Raw genomic sequence first — 21867 nt, forward strand, 5'->3', positions numbered from 1 at the left:
CCACATTTTACTATCTGCAGATACAATCAACACGTCTGTTTTCAATGTGTTCGCATAATTTATCATCTCACATCTGCATGTAACAGGAAAACCTTACCACTTTCTCATCATACCACTTGAATCGCAATTGTGTTATCATTTCCTGTTTAAACTGCTGTCATTGTTAATACACTACAGAAAACATACTACAAGGTTAGTTTAGTCAAGGTATTTCCTTAAAGATTTTTCTGTAAAGTTTTCTGAGATCATTCCCAGAGCTCCAGTTCTGGTTGTCAATATATTCTACATTGGCGTTCTTTCTGATACATTTGACTTCCGGCTTGGAAGACTCCAGTACTTCTGCTTCGTTCCAAAGAGTGAAATATCTTGTTTTGTCTCTGGAAGTTTCTCATTAAAAGACTCCGGCACAAACGACATCAAAACAGACATAATCAGGGTCACGGCCGCAAGTATGGCGAAAGCGATATGCATTCCAGCAGTCTTACCCTATAGACAGAAAAAAATATCAGTTTCATATATTGTCTTCTAAATACAATCTATATTTTGATAGTACTTTATTCTGTGACAACAGTGGTATAAATATATAGCACAATCACATGCGCACATTGTGGGACAGTGGTTACAGTGAATCAGGAACTTTATGCATGTCGAATAAATCAATAAATGATTTTGTGTGATTATCACATGTTAGCGATTGTTACAGTTTTACCAGTTCCATAACAATACGTAAAGTTGTTCACTTTTATGGGCTACCTACATACGATCGTCACTGATCGTCATTCTGTACCAGGAATGGGAATTATCTTCAAAAAAGGTACATTTTTAATATCAGTATCTCTCTAACCAAAATGTACATGTTATACACAAAATGTTTAGTTCTTCCAGAAGGTGTCTTAAGGAACGAACAGGAAATAGGAACCAATTTCCAAGAGATTCAGCCAACATTTCCATGAGAGCATCCAACATATGAGAATCATTTTCTACTGGTCTCCAGTCCGAGAAAGAACTATTCTTCATTGTGCAGTGAGCGTGCTACCAATAAATCTAGGATTCTAGAACACAGCACAGATTTGCAAGAAACAGTACTAAAATATATAAGGTGATTTTCTAAAAAATAAAAATACAAAAATAAATTTCAGAAGTCTAGAAAGTAATAAATTCCACACGAAATCAAAGAAAAATGAATGTTAGTTGGAATTGAAATAATGTTACTACACATATTAGAAGAAAACCTCACCATCAACTGAACAATAACGTGATAAGAACAACAAACATAGTTTGCGTCGATTTCACGGAAGCACAGTGTAACGTTAATAAATGTAAGACAGACACATAACGAAGATGAAGCCAAAGATAACAGCTGTGACAGAGATTCTAAATAATCAAATGAATGTATCTAGAAATAAAATTATTAATAACATTTGAAATCATAATGTAGAAGCATCATGTGATTCTCTGAATCATGCAAAATTAATGCGATTAATGGAATAGGCAGAAGCAGAAAAATAAGAGGAATGTGACTGAAGTGGAATGGTCAAAATATTACAAAGGAAATGTTGAGAAATCCGTGGAAGGTCTCAGGAAAAGAAAACCACGTGTAGTGTCAACATGCTGCGTGAAACGCCAAAGAGTTTAGAAGACTGTGTCTACAAACCAAATATATGGGGCACGATACTTACCAGAAGCTTTTCTCAAGATAGTAAGGTCCTCAAACCAAAGAAGCATAGTGAAAAACTGTACAAATATTACAGAACTATTAGTGATACACCTGTCACCTCCAAAACATCTAATTCAATAATAATACGAAAATTAGAGAAGAAAGAATAACCTGTCAGAGTAATATTTTGAAAATAGGATACACAAAAGCATGAGACGGCACTGTGTGCGTCAGTACACAGATGAAAAGTTTAATTAACGTTAACAGCGTTATTGTGGAAATGTTGATGATGCAGTAAGATTAAAGATCATATTTAAAGTATAAAAAGCAATTGAATAGAACGGAAGGAGACTAATAAAGTTGCTACGTTTACACCAAAGAGGTGTGATGAAAGTACAAGTTGAATAATTGGGTAAAATAGTTATTAGAGAAGAGTCAGATGCTGCTTTCCACTTTTCTAGCCCTGTTTATAGTTTCGATGACAAGATCCTCAAAGAAGCCTCGAATAATGTAGGAAAATAAATGAAGTTACCAAGAATGCGAAAGTTGCATCATCTTCAAGTTGTCTCAGCGGAAAGTGAAGAAGGTAAACAGAAAATGGTCGAGGCAATGCAAAACACAGACTAAAGAGTTTGCCTGCTTGTAAATTTTTCAAAGACAAAACTAATGAAAAAACATGTAAAACGCTGTAGAGATTGAAATTAAAGAAGTGATGTGCTTCACTTACATGAGAAACTTTTTAATTCAAGATGGAAACTGCACCAGAGAAATAAGAAAAAGGGTAGACAATAAGAAAGAAAACTTCAGAGAATACAAGGGTTACTGTGAACATCACGAATAACAATGGATCCAAATAAGAGATTAGCAAATTATTTTCAGTGCAGTTAAAAGTAGCTCAGAGACTTTAGTAGTAATGAAGGAAAAGGACAGATATCGAAAAATGTTTAAAATCTGGCTGTTTCATGTTCCCATTTTTACTTAGCTCATGACTATAAAATACACAATAACGAATCTTTTTTTTTTTCACGATGACCCCTGATCAATCGGTCTAAAATGGTTATTTTGGATTTGTGGATAGAGTACAGTAAATAAATTTGACCGGGACACAAAGGATGCGCAGCGCGGGATTAGCCGAGCGGTCTTGGCGATGCAGTCATGGACTGTGCGGCTGGTCCCGGCGGAGGTTCGAGTCCTCCCTCGGGCATGGATGTGTGTGTTTGTCCTTAGGATAATTTAGGTTAAGTAGTGTGTAAGCTTAGGGACTGATGACCTTTGCATTTAAGTCCTATAAGATTTCACATACATTTGAACATTTGAACAAAGGATGCACAAATGAAAGTCTTATAAACACAGGATTCCAGGATAACTCGTCAAACGCCAGCATACCCGCTGACTGTAATTGACGTATGTGGATTTTTGTGAAAGGTATGCTCGATCACGGATGTCTCCTGCATAAAAAATTTACTGCAATTCATTCCGTAGAGAGTCTTGGCTACCGACACTGAGGTGTTACACGGCTGGAGTAGGAGGAGGAATAATACGAGTGTTGGAACTTTAATAGTGGCAACTATTTATTTACAGCATGTACAAAATAGATATGTCTTTCAAAGTTTTACTGACTTTTAAAGTAGTCACCAGCATTGTGTATAACCCTTTTCCAGCGATGTGGAAGTTGTAGGATACTCTTCGCAGTGCCAGTTGCGTTGACAGTTCGAGCGGCGCGGTCTATTGCCCGACGAATTTGTAGCAGTTCTGAAGCGAATGCCGTAAATTGTTTTCCTCAGTTTACAAACTGAGTTGAACTCACGAGGGCTTAAGTCAGGGGAGTGTGTTCCAAGAATGAACAACATACAGACATAAGTGATGACACTTTCTGCAGTACCTGACTATCATTTTGCAGGACACTGCTCAAGCATGTACAGTGCACGCTTTTATTGATTTGTTTGACTGATGGGCCTGTTAAGTGCTATACCACCTACTGCACTCCTTTGACTTAAGCCCTCGTAAGGTCAACTCGATTTCTAAACTGAACACTTCACGGCATTCGTTTCAGAATTGCTACATTTCGTCAGGAAATAGACCGCGCCGCTAGAACTGTCAACACAACTGGCACCGATAAGAGTATCCTACGACTTCCACATCGCTGGCAACGGGTTATACGCTATGCTGGTGACTATTTTGAAGGTCAGTAGAACTTTGAAACAGGTATCTATTTTGTACGAGCTGTGAATAAATAGTTGCCACTATTAAAGTTTCAACTTTCGTATTTCGATTCATGAGTTTGTGATTACAATAAGCAGTAGTCTAATATCTAAGACAGACCTATATATATATATATATATATATATACTAATGGAATTGTTTTAAGTAAGTGGAGCACATACCAAGTGAGCTACGTAAGGTGGAACACTCATACTGCATTGAACGAAGACGTATTCAATTGCGATGCCTATCTGTCGTAAACTCGTTGGATGCAGTTCCAAGCTCTGTATATTTGTGAGTAAATATGAGCAGTCACAGCAGAAGAGTAGCACAAGAGAAAGTGTAGTTATGATCCACTGGGTTGAGTGTGCTGAAAAAGTGCAATTCTGTTGAGATAACACAATTCTAAATATGTACACTTTAAAGAGTGCTAATAAATACTTCTAAAGGACAGGCTAATAATATTCCACGCTTAAATTCCTTTAAAGGTATCTATAAATCAGTTTCTGGTAGGAAACATGCAAGAAGGGATTACACAAAGAGATACCTGCGGTTAAGCATATGAGGATGATGCACAACAAACCAGCAGCCAATAGCACGAGGCAGTGTGTTATCCGCCTTCCAAATCTATTTCCAACAACATGAGCAGTGTATGAAGCAGCTAGTTGCAGGGATCCATGCCCGATGAATGCTACGAAAGGATTCTCCCCGAAACAGTTGTTGCTAAAAAGTAGGGTGAAGGTAACAAAGGCAGCAGTCGACCTGTAACAAGAAAATATGGACACCCACTGAAATTGTTCTGGTCAAATGTAGCACTTTAATTATTCATGTTTATTGCTATGTGACCAGATAAATTGCTTGTGTAGCAATTGTACCTCTGTAAAGAACCTGCACGATAATACACTATTAGACAATTTCAAATTAACTTCCCGAAGTACTCATCCCTAACAACTGGAGTTTTAAACGCTTATTATACAGTTTAGACTCTGGTTGTTGTCATAATCATGTGGTCACATACTTGTCTTAGGTAGCAATATCTGTACTTGGCACAAAGTCCTCCAGGTAAAATGTAGTCTTTGAACAGGTCATACGTCCTGTATGTCATATGACCGCAATGGTATTCACCTATTTACACGAATTACGTCCATAAATTCATTCACGCCATGTCAGCGATGTTTGCTAATTCAGAATGACACTCAGAACAATAATCCATCAGGTAGTCAACACACAGCGCTATACCTTTTTATTAACTAATACGATGTATGAATGAGCAGATGACGCGCTATTTATAGATTTTTAAAGAAGAGACCAAGAATATCTGATAAATAATATATTTTAAAAGAGGAAAAGAAGTGGAAGCAAATATCCTACAACTGTTTCTCTTAAAGTTAAAATCAAAGGAGAATTTAAAATTGGACACTGTCTTCGCCGTGGTCACGTCTCGAAATTACAATTTAATTATTATGTGCCTCCTTTTATTCCAATGCACCTCTGTGCTTTTTTTATTTACTATGCACACAAAGCGAGATGGCTGTGACTAAAACACGAAGAAATCGAAAAATGAAAGTGAAAAAAAAATTAGGATCATTTAAAAGAAAAGCCTATCAACATTTAGAGTGAAGAAAGAATTCAACTATTAAATCCAGAAGAGATGGCAGACATGTGGAAAAGGACAGTAATGGTTTGTATCAGGAGGAGTAGTTACCTCCTAACGTGATATAAAAATAAGAAGATACTGATTCGAAGGATGTACGGATCTGGCGTGAGAGCCAGTATTTCAAAATGTTCTGAAAGACCTCGGATCAAATGAGGCAAAGTGGGGTAGGTAATTATTATAACCAAACTGATAAGAAAAAGTAGCAGTCAAACGATTATTCAGGTTAAGGTGCAGAATGTATAATAACGGTGACATGCTATCGGAAATTCCGGAGGAAATGAGTCTCAAAATCACGAAGATGGCTTGAGCAGGTAACGCAATAACTGTCGTACGAACAGATTGACAGCTCTTGAATTAAGGTTGATGGCTAGAACACACTAGGAATAAATATGAAAACTTAAGATATATGACAGCTGACGACGAATTTAGCTTAAGGAAAGGTAAAGACTCACGAAAGGGATTCCAGATGGTACGCTTACTAAATGAAGCAAAGATTAGAAAAACTGAGGTACCTTTGAATGATTTGCCGACCTAGAGAAAGTTGTGCAAGAACTTAGAAATCTTTCGTAAAATAGATATACGGTATAGGGGAAGATGGTAGTATACAATGTGTACAAGAAACAAGACGAAACAAGAAGTGTGACTACTAAGAGAGAAGCGGTTGGATATGAGACGGCGGAATGAAGGGAAGCAGGCTTTGTGCTATTCTGTTCAACATGTATACTGAACAAGCAATGTAACAAGTAAACGTAAGGATTTGAAGTGGGATTAAATCTCAGAGGAAGACTGTATCTAACAAGATTTGCTACTGGCAGTAATCCAAATAAAGAATTTTCAAAGCAATATGACGTATTATGGCTGAACGAAGGGGCACATACGAAGCAGAATAGCAAGCCAAAGATTTCGCTTCTCGCAAAAGGAGTCGACAATATCAAGCGTATAAAGCACAGAAAACGAGAAAGAAATTTCTGAGAATATACGTCTGGCGCATAGCGTAATATAGAAGATAATCATGGCCTGTGGGAAACAAAGAAAAGAAGAGAATCGAACCGTTTAGTTCGTGATGCTACAAAAGGATGCTGAAAATGAAATGAACAGATAAATCAGGTGGCACCCTTAAAAATCATCAGCCTCGGCGAATAACTTCCATAACGATACAGTGGGTCGTAGAGGGGAAACACATAATTAAGGACGTTGGGAATGACTTAGATGAAGAGCTTGGAAAAAGAGACGAATTCAGGTCAGCTTATATAAAACCATTTTGAAGAATACTGACGCAAAAGGGAGAAAAATGTATTATTATTAACAGTATTAATAAAGCAGTAAGTAAAAGATTATCATCTAAAAAATAGCTTGTCCGCCTTGTGCAGTCCGCTTGTCGATTTCGCTGTGTATTTTTGCTATCATCTATTCGTTTTGTCTCTTTAAAACTTACGGAGCCAGTTCCAGGAAGAGCTACACCATCAATATACCGATGATCTAAATCATTTACACTATTGCCAATAGGAGACTGAACGTCTCCCGGTAGCGTTGCGAGCTGTGACACGACAAGGAAAATTTATGAGCGGAACGGAGATATATGGGAAATCATTGTAGCGATGATACGGACCGCAAGTGAAGAAATCCACTGGCATAAGCGACTTCGATAGTGATATATTTATAGGGCCTTGGACACACTTATTGTCATGTAACCCAATGTTGTAATGTGAACACAATCCACACATTCCTTATCTACGACATCATCATTATCATCATCATGGGAGATGCCTCGTCCCGTTTCAGTGTTGTCATCATGCCACCCGACCCTCCTTCCTGTCCCCCCCATTCTGTCCTCAACCGTTCCCTCTCCAACCAGTCAGTGTGTAGTAGGCAATGGGCATGATACACCCAACATAACGTAGCTCTCGAAGTACTTGACTGCGTAAAAATGGCGCCATGTTCAAAAGTATACAATATCTCCATATCGAAAAATGTTTCATCTTCCTTGCATTGTGTAAAATGGCGCCATGTTCAAAAAAAGATATTGTCAGTACTACAGTATAAAATTGTACCAGACCGAGACCCTAACACGGGACGTTTGCTATGCACAGGAAATGCTCTACCATCTGAGCTAGTTGAGCCGTGGCGAGCTGGTGCCAGTCATAGTTTGTTCATGTATCAATGAGATGGATTGTGGTTGAGGTAAGCTATCTTTGCTTTTCGCGTGTGTTATCAAGCGGCTTCGCAGCCGAAGAGAGTTGGTTGTTAGCCTTCGACGGGAACCCTCGAGATCTCGAGTAATTCGCGGGGGAGACGAGTGTCAACGGGTGCCGAACGAGTGTGATGACCGTTACACGTTGTGGTGTGAAACTGGTTGGGCGTTTTGCCGACATGGGCAGTTTGGAGGTACAAGTTCTGTGACTTTGCTGGGAACGAAATTTGAAGGGAAGCAGTGAAGCTGTGGAACCCGCTCCCTCACATTGTGTACCTGATACGGAGTAAGCCGTCGTAATTGTCTGTTCTCCGACGCACTCAGAGATTTTAAATTTTATTTTTATTATGGGAGACTTTCTTGCCCTAGTTAAAAGGTGGCCGTTATTTGAAAATTTTCTCGTTTTTTTGTGTGTCTCTTGCAATCAAATGACTTTATGTTGCTGTTTTTGAAGCCTGCATTCTATTAATACAGTTGTTCATGTGTGAGTCAAAGGTTCTGCCCAGTGTTTCTATGTTTCAGAGTTATTGGTATGTCTTTGTGATTCGGGCAGAAACTTTTAATTGTGCCAGCGCCTTGGCGTGGCAGTGTTTACGAACCTGGCCACTACCGGAGATGGTCACATATCCCCTTCCAAAGTTTAGTATTTATCTTCCTTCCGTCAAGGCAGGTTAAGCTGGTAGATAAATATTTGTATGTAACGTGTTTGTATATGAACTTGTTCTCTTAAACACTACGAACTGGCAACTGACCAAACCTCAAACTGCATAGCATCCGCTGAGTTCCTTGTGCAGCTTTTTCTAGTGATTTTCTTATTAGCACGTTTGAGTACGTAAACATTTACTTTTTTAAGATCAGTGTCTATGTTGTAGTTTTTTTCTAATTAAGTTATTCTATCATGTTATGTAATGGCATCTTAGATTGGCACTAGTGCTCAAGTGTTATTAAGTCACCCTTTACCTGTAATTGTTTCTTTATATCTATTTTTAGGGAAGTCCTATATGAGAGTTGGAAGTTCTCAAGTTTGTCAGTAACCCCCTTTTTTTAATCTGGAATTGTTTGTTAGAGTACTGGGTACGTTGGGTTTCTAATTGTATTTGCAAGGTTTTATCTAGTGGCTTGTCCACAATTATTAATCCTCAAATTATTATTTTTTTTAAAAAAGCGTAATGCCAGTAAAGTGTCTTAATTATAAAGTGTGACTACCAATCATGATTCCATCCCGCTTCCTATTTCGTGGTATTTAAGATATACTGTGTAAGTATGATACGACTAACGAATCACGTATCACTACTCATGCGTGACTCACGACTCCTCCTCACAGCTTTACTTCCTTCAGTTCCTCATCTACAACCTTCCAAATGTAACAGAAGTTCTCCTGCTAAAATTGCGGTACTAGCACTTAGGAAGAAACGATATTGCGCACATATGGATTAGCCACAGGCTGGGGGATGTTTCGAGAATGAAGCAGAGTGTGTGCTGATATGAAAGTATCTGTCAGACTAATCTGTGTGGCAGACCAAGAGTCGAAGTCAGGACCTTCGCCTTTCATGGTCAAGTGCTCCACCAACGGATCTACCCAAGCATGATTAACAACCGGTCCTCACAACTGTACACCCGACAGTACCTCATCTCCTATCTTCCAAACTTCCCGCAAGTTTTGCACAACTGCTGCCAAGTTGGGATGTTAGGAGATGTATCGGTGGAGCGTAAAGCTGTGAGGACGGCTCGTGATTCGTGTTGGGTAATTCATTCGGTCGAGCACTGGCCCGCGAAAGGCAAAGTTCCTGAGTTTGAGTCTCGGTCTGGGATACAGTTTTAATCTGCCAGGAAGTTTCATCTTCAGCGCACATTCAGCTGCAGAATGAGAAATTCATTCTCATTATGTTACCATCTTCACCTAAACTGTGTGAATTGACGTCATTCAGTGCACACACACACACACACACACACACACACACACACACACACACACACATGCAAACGCCTGTCTACTTCATATTTCACTTATAAAAATGCGTACATCGAAAACTGTGCTCATGTCATCACTCACTCACTCTCTCTATCTGTCTCTCTCTCTCTCTCTCCTCACACACACACACACACACACACACACACACACACACACACACACACACACATACACACACATATACACGTAATTACCACATCTGAGAAACACATTACGAACACCAATCCAGCAGCTGGCAGGATGGCCAAGAAAGAAAGAGAGAGAGAAACTTTGTTACAGTGTGAGAGAAACCTCATCACATCAGCCTGAAGCAATGCATAGTAAGAGGTGTCTCTCACATTAGCCATTGCTACTCCCGCTTCTGCTCTGCAGACAAAAAAGATAAAACACCCATGTACTCTCTCTTCCTCACGTTATCTCTTACAAAGTAGGCCAAGAATTGCATGTTTTATCAAAACACAGCCATTTGTACAATTTTCTACACTTTTCTTAGCTAGATATTTGTTACGTAGTTGTTACTACATACTGTAGCACCTCCTGCTAAGGGTCGTGGCATGAAATCGTCCATCAGATAAGACCATGAGTTTATGTAATGAACTACATCAATTTTTAATATCTCAGCGGAGTAGTCGGAGTGAAACCGTTCTTGAAAATCGACGTATGTTTACTACTAACAAATTCGACAACTGCCGCTTGAGCTTCTTGTGTATCTATAATTTTGGTCTTATTATGCACAGTAGACAAAAGCGTGTAATCTTTCCACATCAAAAAGTCTCATAGTAATTGTTCTACATTTTGAGTAATTATAATGACTGATTAGATATTGCACCATATCAATCCATTTGAAAGAACCCTGAGCATCAAACGTTTAACATCTTACTTTTAAGAGTTCTGCTGGATCACTCCACAATTGAAGTTTTCTTGGCGGAAAGTTCTCAATAACGATTAATCTAACTTTTTTTTTCTCTTAGCCCCTTGAATGAGTGTTGTAAAATTCCTTACCTAACTATGTTTATGACAGATTTGGAATATTATTAGTTCTTCTGTATATTTTTCTAAACGGAGGTGTAATTTCAGTACCAGTTTTAGACTTTTGATTGCCTGTAACATCATAGATTATGGGTCGACCTGCGACAGCAATCGCACAACTTGCGTACGGGCCGCTAGACGCCGCCGCGAGCGCTAAGAGTGCATTGCGATCGCAGGAGCGCGTGTTGCGTACGGGCCGCGAGGTGCCGCCACGAGCGCAACCGCATATAAGTGCCGACGGAGTTCGGCCAGCTCTCATTTTGTTGGCATCTCATTTTTGTCTATTCTCTTATTTGCTTGGTTGCTTAGCTCTTATTAGTTTATGGCTCGTGTTATTGTGCTCTCTTTCAGCCATTCTGATTGTTTTGATTTAATCCCAATTGAGAAGTGCTCATTTTGGCATTTCACTTCTGCATATTTCTCATTTTGCTAATAATATGCTCCTTAGCTTTTCACAGTTGAATTGATTAACATAGTCTCATGTACTGTTTGTTCATTTCAGCCTGTTCATATTTTGATGTTCTTTAAATACTGTATTAATTATCGGAAGCATTTCTTCCCTTAAACTTATGTAAAGTATTCTCGATGTAAGATTTGTTCTGTGACACTGGTGTAAGGTCCTTAATATAAATTATATACGAAACTGTGCTTTAAAAGGAATTTATTTTTTCAGTTTTTACTACTTCTGACGACAATTATGTGATATGAGGGAGAAATTTGAAGGGCGAAACCATGGAAATAATCTTAAGTGATCTCCTCTTAAAATAAAAATTTGTGACACAGAAAGAAAAATATACGTCACACAGCGAACCACACATATTTGAAATCAACTGATAAATGTTCCTGTCGGCGCATAAGAAAACCGAAAATCCTCCTCTTTAAAAGACTCTGAAAGAAAAGAGGGGTTACAGCATCCTCAATCCTCATAGCTTGCCAAAACTATTGACAAGCAAACGTATTCGCACTGTTATATGACAGATCATTTAAATCCTTTCACCCAGTCTCACTTTAAAGTGAAGTGTTCATACTCAACATCTCCCTCACATTGCCACTAACTATATAATTCTCTCCAGTGATTGCTTTTCCTCCATTCGGTACTTTCTCGCGTCTGTCTCTCCACTTGTCACTGTTTTCATCCTTTTCTCTCACTCTTCCTTACTACTGTCCCCTGCTCTGCCACATTCACTGTCTCTCTCTGTCCCACTGCCGTTGTCTTTGTCCAATTCTTTCTCTCTCTCATTGCCACTGACTTCCTTTCTCGTTTACAGTCTGCTGTGCCTGTCGTCAATCACTGCTGTCGCATCAACACACACGTGACTGGAGATGATTTGCTAGGATTTTTAACACCTAAAGCTGGACACTTTAATACACCGGTACAGAGATTAGGAAATGTGGGCAGATTATTTCGTATGAAGCGCCAAAGAAACTGGTATAGGTATGTGTATTCAAATACAGAGATAAGTAAACAGGCGGAATAAGGCGCTGCAGTCAGCAGCGCCTGTATAAGACAAGTGTATGTCGCAGTTGTTAGATCGGTTACTGCTGCTGCAATGGCAGGTTATCAAGATTTAAGTGAATCTGAACGTGATGTTACAGTCGGCGCACGAGCGAGGGGACACTGCGTCTCTGGGGTAGCGATGAAGTGGAGATTCTCCCGTACGACTATTTCATGAGTGTACCATGAACATCAGGAATCCGGTAAAACATCAAATCTCTAACATTTACTGGCTATTGATATAGTTTGAGTGTGGTTAAAGAAGTGGTCCAATAGCTCTTAGAAATTTTTGAATATTGCCCTTTTTGTTAACGTCCTCAGGTCAAGCAATGGTGTATCACTCATTGTCAAATGGCTCAAATGGCTCTGAGCACTATGGGACTTAACATCTATGGTCATCAGTCCCCTAGAACTTAGAACTACTTAAACCTAACTAACCTAAGGACAGCACACAACACCCAGCCATCACGAGGCAGAGAAAATCCCTGACCCCGCCGGGAATCGAACCCGGGAACCCGGATCACTCATTGTCGATAGGGTATATCGTTTATCTGTCCTATGACTAAGGTATTTTCTTTTGTTTAGACATAGAAACATAAAAAAAATTTTTGCACTTTATGTCCATTATACATATTTCCTTGTTTCTTTTCCCTTTTTGGACTTATCACTACTCAGAATGTAAGTACTACCTATATTTGAATAAAACAGTGAAAAAGCAAATTTATTAGCAGCAACATACGATGTTCAGTCCAAGATGGTTATCTGTACAGCCATTCTGTTTTTTTTTTTTAATCTATACAGTTTTTAATGTCCTGATGACGATATAGTCCCTTTTGTTTAAGGGTACTGGGATACACAAATAAATACACGCCGGGATGGGGTATATTCTCTATTAAAAAAAGGTCCAGTATATAATAGCTGCCACTTTTTATTCTTTTTTGACAATACTGACGATTTCACATGACTTCTAATCAGGACTTCATCACCGACTAAGAATGTTCTTTTCCCATTTAGTCTATTATCAAAATATTCCTTCCTCAATTGTGCTTGGTGATGTAGAAAAATGGTCGCCTGCCTGATCTTTTCGTCAAAAGAGATGCTTTGATTCGTAAATTTCGGCCAAATTTCTGTCCACTCATTTTGTTCGGGCTTTTTAAACATGAGCTCTTCTGGAGTGAGGTTTGTCGCCGAATGCGTAAGATTATTTACAATTTCCTGAAGGGGTTTTACATAACTGACCCAAGCAGTATGATTGTTATGGCAATATGTCCTTACAAATCTATTAAACTCACGAAACACCCTTCTACAGGGTTTGCTTCCAGATGATATTTGGACACAAGTATCTGCCTAATTTGTAGAGCGGCCAAACACCTTTTCCACGAGGATGAGGTAAATGTGGTCGCATTGTCTGACAATATCGCTTGTGGTTTTTCCATGTGTGGTATAAAATCAGCAATTAATTTTCGAAGTATGGAAGAGCTTTTGGCCGACTTCAGAACAAATTCTGAGGTACTTCGTAAAAACATCAAAAAATGCCACTAAGAATTTTGCACCACCCCTGGCTACTGGGAATGGCTCACAAAAATCGATCGCTAAAATCTGCAAATGGAGAGTCTGGTAATATTGGATGTAGTTCACCTTTTCTACATATTGTAATATTAGTAATTTTCGCCTCACAAACATTAATATACGCTCAATAGTAAACGCCTGATGGCCTAAAGTTATCGAACAATTGTAAAGTAAAAGAAATGAATCATCGCATAGCAGCAACAGAATCTATTATTCTTTATCTTTGCCGTTCTTGCGCGGTGCCAGTAAATCTCTATGTACATGTATCGATTAATGGTATAAAAAAGAATTCTGTTGTTTCAAGACAAATGAGGCTTTTGGCGCCTCACCTTTTACTGTTTGTATTCCATGAGAGGCGGACGCGGACTTGCTGCGTTCCACAACTGTATTTTATATTTGATGTGAAAATATAGAGTGAATATGTTAATTGTTATTTTTTCCAATCAGAAAAGACGTAGTTTCTTGTAACTGATATCGAACAGACAGCATCAAGAGGACATTTTGACTGTTATGTATAAAGTATTTAACCACAATGGTCATCTATTGTAATTTAATATGAAAAGGTACGTAGCATTAAAAAAAACGTGTGTTAAAGATAAGTGCGCTTATTTTCGTAAATTAACCTTGATGATTCCATCTCCTTATTTAACTGAGTGATAATTATTTTTGTGTTACTTCATCAGCAGAAATTACGATCACGCTGATGGGCCGAACGCAGTATGAGCCAGAAGGAACATTATCGTTTTCCTATTATTTCTGAACCTTTTTTTTTGTTAGTGTTGCATTTCTTTTAAAGTCTATAAATCTTCTGGTCCCTTAGTGTTGATCCGGGTATGACTACATCGCGACTATAAAAATGCACAGAAATGATAATGTTTCATCCGAGCGATCTCAAATATATATATCAATATGCTGCTCTTATTCAGGTATTTAATGGTCAACGTACGTTATTATAATAGCGTAATAAATCCCTGATTCTGTTGCCAAGTGACCCACCAAAAATATTCACCTTTTCGACATTAAAAAAAAGTAACAATTCTTTTTATTTTCGTCCCCCAAGAGCTACGCTACAATATATTTATGGCTTTCGCCTTTTGACAAATTACACAAGTGCGAATCAAGTTCTGAACTTTCTTTCTAAGATTTGGGAAATAACAACATGTCCCAATTTTATTAGCACACTTAATAACCGCAAAGTGCCCCCAGGTGTTATGGGTATTCCACACTAATTGGTCTAGACAATCAACCGGAATACATACACACCATTTTTCAGATGTAGGATTCTTCCTATAAAATAGCACATGTTTTTCAAATCTATAATGTTTGCTGATTTTTGGATTACGACCTGTCAATAGCTCCTATTTAACCGAGTTCCACCGAGGGTCGGCATCTTGCAATGCTGCTGTATTTTTACCTAAGTCAATAAAATACTGTCTATTTGCCTCATCTTTCATTAGAAACACGTTAAATTCCAATGTTAGATCTGAGGATGGGGAATATTCGTTTAGTCCTTGGGACATCCGAGATAGGGCGTCTGCAACAATGTTGTCCTTACCACTGATATACACTATCTCGTAACTGTATTCTTGCAAAGCTAAACACCACCCGGCAAGTCGTGCATGTAGGAGTATGCAACTATGCAAAAAGCTTAGCGCCTTATTATCGCAATAGACTTTGGTATGTGCACCAGCTAAATAATAATGGAATTTTTGGAACGACCACAGAATGGCAAGCAGTTCCAATTCTGTAGTGTAGTAAGATTGTTCACATGAGGTTAAAGTCCTACTCGTAAATGCAATTGTGCAAAAGGTGGGTTGTCCATCAATATTTTGAACTTGGAGCAGACGTGATCCTAATCCCACATTGGATGCGTCTGCACACAAACAAAACTCAATACTCATATCAGGATTATAGAGTAATTTTGCATTTAGTAAAGCCTCTTTGATTTTTTCAAAATCCTACTGGCATTCTGGAGACTAATTGCAGTACGTATTCTTTTGGAGAAGACGTAACAACGGTTCCGCATTTAGTATTTGATCTGGAACATATCGGCGATAGAATGACGCCAGCCCCAGATAAGCTTTTAATTGCCATTTTGTTCTGGGCACTGGAAATTTTGCTATGGCATTCAATTTTTCACTATCTGGGAGGATACCATACGAATCAATCATATGGCACAAATATTTGATTTTCTCTAGTGCAAACTTCGATTTACACAGATTAGCTGTAATACCAGCATGCAAAAACTTATTTAATACATTCTCCAGTATTTCCATATGTTCGTCCCATCTATTTGTGGCGATTAAAATGTCGTCAACAAACAGTGATATCTTACTCATAAGTTCAGGACCCAACCCTTCAGCAAGTGCCGCAATAAAGACACCTGAGCTTATATTTAAACCGAATGGTAAAACTTTGAATTGATAACTTCTTCCTGCGTGAATGAAGGTTGTATATTTCCTAGATTGTGCCGCAATAGGAATTTGCCAGTAAGAAGCTTGGAGATCGAGGCTAGAAAAATATTTTACGTCATGATATCTCTGTATCAATTCGTCTATTATAATTTTATTGATTTCTCTTGCGTCGAGAACTAGCTGTACTTGTCTATTTGGTTTGTGTACAGCAAGTAAGGAGCTCGACTAGGAACTGTCACATGGTTCTATGATGTTCCATGCAAGCATCTTTTGAATTTCATTACTAACTGCGTTCCTTTTTGTCTATGGTACTTGGTACGAACTATGACAGAAGGTTTTATGCAGCATGACATTCATCCTATATTCATATCCCCTAATCGCACCAGGTTTTTCTTCGAATACTCATTAATATTTCACAAGAACTTTAAACAATTCAGAACGCTGCTCTGAGGACAGCTGAGAAGATTCAGAGACTATTTTTAACATTTGTTCATGTCGGTCAGATTTTATTTCTTGAACCTGATTCCCTAAGCTTGTAGTTTTATTTTTTGAAATGAGCTTCATTTGTATACCCAGGCAAAACCTTCCATGCGTGTCGGTTATCCTCAGTAATTTTAGAGAGATGGGTTTTCTGTTTGACCTTCAACTCACGTATCCCGTCATAAAAGTCGATCTTCGCATCCTTTTCTTGCCAAAAATAAAACCCTAAAATCCAGTACACTATCAGCGCATCAATTATGAGGAACGTGCATTCAATCGCTACATTACCAAATTCTGTCTCTAATTGGGCTTGTATTTTCACGCTCCTACTTCTCCCTCCAATCGCTCCCAAAACCTTACAATTACTAACTGGCAATATTGGCACCTGTTTTACGTTAGTAATCTGTCTAAATAAGTCCATAGAAATCACATTAATATCAGACCCAGTATCAAATACTGCGTTCACTGAAATACCTTCGATTAATATTTTAACAGCAGGTTTCATAACCGCATGCTTTTTCTCATGTTAGTGCCAACATTGTACCTTAACATTTTTAATCTTAAATCAGAATCGTCCTTATCTCGCCCACCCGCCTGCACTTCGGGACTTAATGCGGCGGTAATTTGTTTTCCGCTGGCTGAGAAATCGGCCGCATTTCGGTATCATTTACTTCATCGATTACTATTGGTGGCGGATGCTGTCGCCAGTTTTGATTTATCGGGTTTTGTGTCTTGGTATTCTGTCTCCCTTGATTTCTGTTTTGTGTCGTTTCGTTATTATTGTAGTATCCTGGAGTGTACTTACGTTCCTGCCTCCTATCCGCAGTACCTCGTTCCCACCAGCCTGTTCTACCGTAGCCATATGCGTTGTTATCATCTTGGCGTTGGTACGCCGAGCTGGGTTCTCTGCCAGCCGGCTCGCGACGCTGAAATTTCCAGTCCTCCACGACTGACTGTGATTTAGAGATCTTGCCCGCACATCCTCCTGCATCATATCAATTACATCTAGGATGGGCATAAACTCGTCAATGTTTGCGTCTGGGGCTTGAATTAATTTTCCGCGTTTATCAATAGGCATCTTACTCTTAAGAATGCACAACGAATCTTTATGCGAAATTGGCTCGTCCCAGTATTTCGTTTTATTCAAATACTTCTTGAAATACTTTCGGAGCGTTCCTTTGCTGTAATTAAACCTCTCGGGGTTCAATACAGCCTCACGAAGTCGTTGCTGTACCCCTAAAGACCAATATTTCGCGAGAAAACTTTTTTCAAACTCGTCATATGTGGAACATTTTTCAATGACTTCAGTGGCTCACAAGGCCGCATCATTTAACGTGAATCCACTTACATAACGCATCTTTTGTAATTCCGTCCATTTTATGGGTAACACGCGACGAAAAGAACTAATAAATACTACTGGATGCACCCCACTCATGGCAGGTGAGAATGACTGACCCCTCCTGTGTTTGATAATGTTTTCCTCCATAATGACATTTACATAAGGTGTCGTAGCCCCCGGTAATGAATATGATTCCTGATCCCTAGTTACCTCAGAATTTATTTCGGTGGCTTGCCCCCGCTTTTGTGTACTAGCATCTACTACGTTCTCTCAACGTGTCGGCGTTGAAACATCACTCTTGACTACCTCTTTAATATCGGTAAGCTCATTACTAAATTTGTTTAATTGATCGTTTACACCCCTTCGCCATTGAGATAATTCCCGAGTAATTTGCATTTTTACTTCAGAAATCTGAGCAGTTGGATCTATCGATTGTCTTTCATGTTCTTTTGAAATGGAATTTACGGCTTCCCTTACCCGAGAATCTATTTCTACAGATATTTCCGTATGCTTTAATGACAATTCGTCGAGTGTCGTAGACAGTTGATTTACTATGACCTCGAGAGTAACTTGATTTCCTTTTAACTGTTTTACATCCGAATTTAACTCTCTGACCGCGTCCTCTTGTTCGCGTCTGAGATTTATTGTTTCTTGAACCATTTGTGTTTGATTTTGAGAAATTGGCCCTATCTTACGAGACATTTAGCCCACTTGTGCCGACACTGATTCCTGATTTTTATGTATGTCATCTACTCGTACCGACACGGCTTCCTGTTTTTTATTCATCTCACCTACTTGAAAAAATATAGCGGAGATGGTACTCGTCATGATTCGTAATTGCTTTTGTATACTGGAAAGATTTTCAACAACTTCTAATTCCTCAGTCTCACTAGTCTCCAATTGTACTTCACCTACTTCCTTTAAATCCATGATTACACACGTCAATTTCAAATCTTAAGCTAGTCGTCACACGAAATACGGATAAATATTCATGGACGCATGTCCGTCACGCTTACGCGCCGGCCTGTTTTGATTATACTTGGCCGTGGCTCCACTTATCTACAGCACTACACGCTACGCTACGTACCGTATGAAAGGGAAATTGTTCACTAAGTGTCGGTTGGAAACTATTCACTACACTTGGGTGTTCTACAGGTAGATAAACCACTAGGGCAAAATAAAGTATGTTGCTCACCAAGTACCTCGATTAACCAGCTGAACCGTCGATTTTGAAGAATCAATTTATAACTGCAATTGCTCATACACTCGTTTACATGAAAAAGAAAACAGACAGATTAGCAGAATGCCAGTTTTTACCAGAAAAAGAGAGATATACATATAACTCCTATTTTGATGAATAAATTGTGAACTTATTTTAGAATTAGGCTTAAGCGATATCCCTCCGGTGCCTCCAGTGTGACGTATATGTTTCATATATGTAAATTTTCGGTGCCTACAGTGCCACGTCTTTCAGTGTCACACAAATTTTTATTTTAAGAGGGGATCACTTAAGACTATTTCCATGGGTTCGCCCCTCAAATTTCTTCCTCATAACACAAAATTGTCGTCTGATGTAGTACAAACTGAAAAATCAATTCCTTTTAAAGCACAGTTTCATATATAATTTATATTCAAAACCTTACACCTGTGTCACAGAACAAATCCTAGATCGAGAATACTTTACACAAGTTTAGGGAAAGAAATGCTTCCGATAATTATTACAGTATTTAAAGAACATCAGAAAATGAACAGGCTGAAATGAACAAACAGTACATGAGACTATGTTAATCAATACAACTGTAAAATGCTAAACAGCATATTATTAGCAAAATGAGAAATATGCGAAAGTAAAATGTCAAAATGAGCACTTCTCAATTGGGAGTAAATCAAAACAATCAGAATGGCTGAAATAATGTTCATGTCTGGGGAGTTTGGTGGACAGGAAAGTGTTTAAATTCAGAAGAGTGATCCTGGAACCACTTTGTAGTAATTCTGGACATGAGGGGTGTCGCATTGTCCTGCTGGAATTGCCCAAGTCCGTCGGAATGCACAGTGGGCATGAAGACATGAATGGGAGTAGGTGATCAGACAGGATCCTTACATACGTATCAACTGCCAAAATCGTATCTAGACGAATCAGGGGTCCCACATCACTGCAGCTGCACATGCGCCACACCATTACAGAGCCTCCACCAGCTTGAATAGTCCCCTGCCGATATCCAGGGTCCGTGGATTCATGAGATTCCCTACACACCAGTAAACGTGCATCCGCTCGATAGAATTTGAAACGAGACTCGTCCTATCGTGTAACATACGTCTAGTCATCAGCAGTGCAAAGTCGGTGTTGATGGGCCCAGGCGAGGCGTAAAACTGTGTCGCGCAGTCATCAAGGGTACACGAGTGGGTCTTCCGTTCCGAAAGCCCATAGCGATAATGTTTCGTAGAATGGTTCAGACGCTAACACTTGTTGATGGCCGAGCATTGAAATCGACAACAATTTGCAGAAGTGTTGCTCTACTGTCACGTTCAACGATTATCTTCAGTCGTCGTCGGTATCGTTCTTGCAGGATCTTTTTACGATCGCAGCAGTGTTAGAGATTTGATGTTTCACCGGATTCCTGATATATATGGTACACTCGTGAAATAGTCGTACGGGAAAATCTCCACTTCGTCGCTACCCCAGAGACGCAGTGTCCCCTCGCTCGTGCGCCGACTGTAACATCACGTTCAGATTCACTTAAATCTTGATAACCTGCCATTGCAGCAGCAGTAACCGATCTAACAACTGCGACATACACTTGTCTTATACAGGCGCTGCTGACTGCAGCGCCTTATTCCGCCTGTTTACTTATCTCTGTATTTGAATACACATGCCTATACCAGTTTCTTAGGCGCTTCATACGAAATAATCTGCCCACATTTCCCAATCTCTGTACCGGTGTGTTAAAGTTTCTCGCTTTAAGTGTTAAAAACCTTAGCAAATCATCTCCAGTCACGTGTGTGTTGATGCGACAAAAGTGATTGACGATAGGCACAGCAGACTATACGAGAAAGTAAGTCAGTGGCAATGAGAGGGAGAAAGAATTGGACAAAGACAACGGCAGTGGGACAGAGAGAGACAGTGAATGTTGTGGCAGAGTAGGGGACAGTAGTAAGGAAGAATGAGATAAAAGGATGAAAACAGTGACAGGTGGAGAGACAGACGCGAGAAAGTGCAGAATGGAGGAAAAGCAATCACAGGGAAATATATAGATAGTGGCAATGTGAGGGACATCTTGAGTATGAACACTTCACTTTAAAGTGAAACTGGGTGAAAGGATTTAGAATGATCTGTCTTATAAGAGTACGAATACGTTTGCTTGTCAATAGTTTTGGCAAGCTATGGGGATTGAGGATGCTGGAACCCCTCTTCTCTTTCAGAGTCTTTTAAAGAGGATCATTTTCGGTTTTCTTATGCACCGACAGGAATATTTTTCAGTTGATTTCAAATATGCGTGGTTCGCTGTGTGAATTATATTTTTTATGTATATAAATTTTCGGTGCATACAGTGTCACGTCTTTCAGTGTCACACAAATTTTTATTTTAAGAGGGGATCACTTAAGACTATTTCCATGGGTTCGCCCCTCAAATTTCTCCCTCATAACACAAAATTGTCGTCTGATGTAGTACAAACTGAAAAAAATCAATTCCTTTTAAAGCACAGTTTCGTATATAATTTATATTCAAAACCTTACACCTGTGTCACAGAACAAATCCTAGATCGAGAAGGTTAGGGGAAGAAATGCTTTCGGTAATTATTACAGTATTTAAAGAACATCCAAATATGAACAGGCTGAAATGAACAAACAGTACATCAGACTA

The 21867-nt window shown here is 39.1% G+C and overlaps 1 protein-coding gene across 1 annotated transcript in view; it reads right to left on the minus strand.

Moving 5' to 3' along the window:
- Positions 1-261: 261 nt before the first annotated feature.
- LOC124789950 (solute carrier family 22 member 7-like) overlaps positions 262-21867 on the minus strand; it is a 134126-nt gene continuing 112520 nt past the window's right edge. Inside the window, exons 7-9 of the mRNA XM_047257479.1 lie at positions 4407-4621; positions 4042-4229; positions 262-486 (exon numbers count right to left, since the gene is read on the minus strand). Of these exons, the coding sequence (XP_047113435.1) occupies positions 283-486; positions 4042-4229; positions 4407-4621 (607 nt within the window). The 3' untranslated portion in view covers positions 262-282. The remainder of the gene's footprint in view (positions 487-4041; positions 4230-4406; positions 4622-21867) is intronic.

Source organism: Schistocerca piceifrons, chromosome 3 (genome assembly GCF_021461385.2).
Source record: "Schistocerca piceifrons isolate TAMUIC-IGC-003096 chromosome 3, iqSchPice1.1, whole genome shotgun sequence".
Taxonomy (NCBI): Eukaryota; Metazoa; Arthropoda; class Insecta; order Orthoptera; family Acrididae; genus Schistocerca; species Schistocerca piceifrons.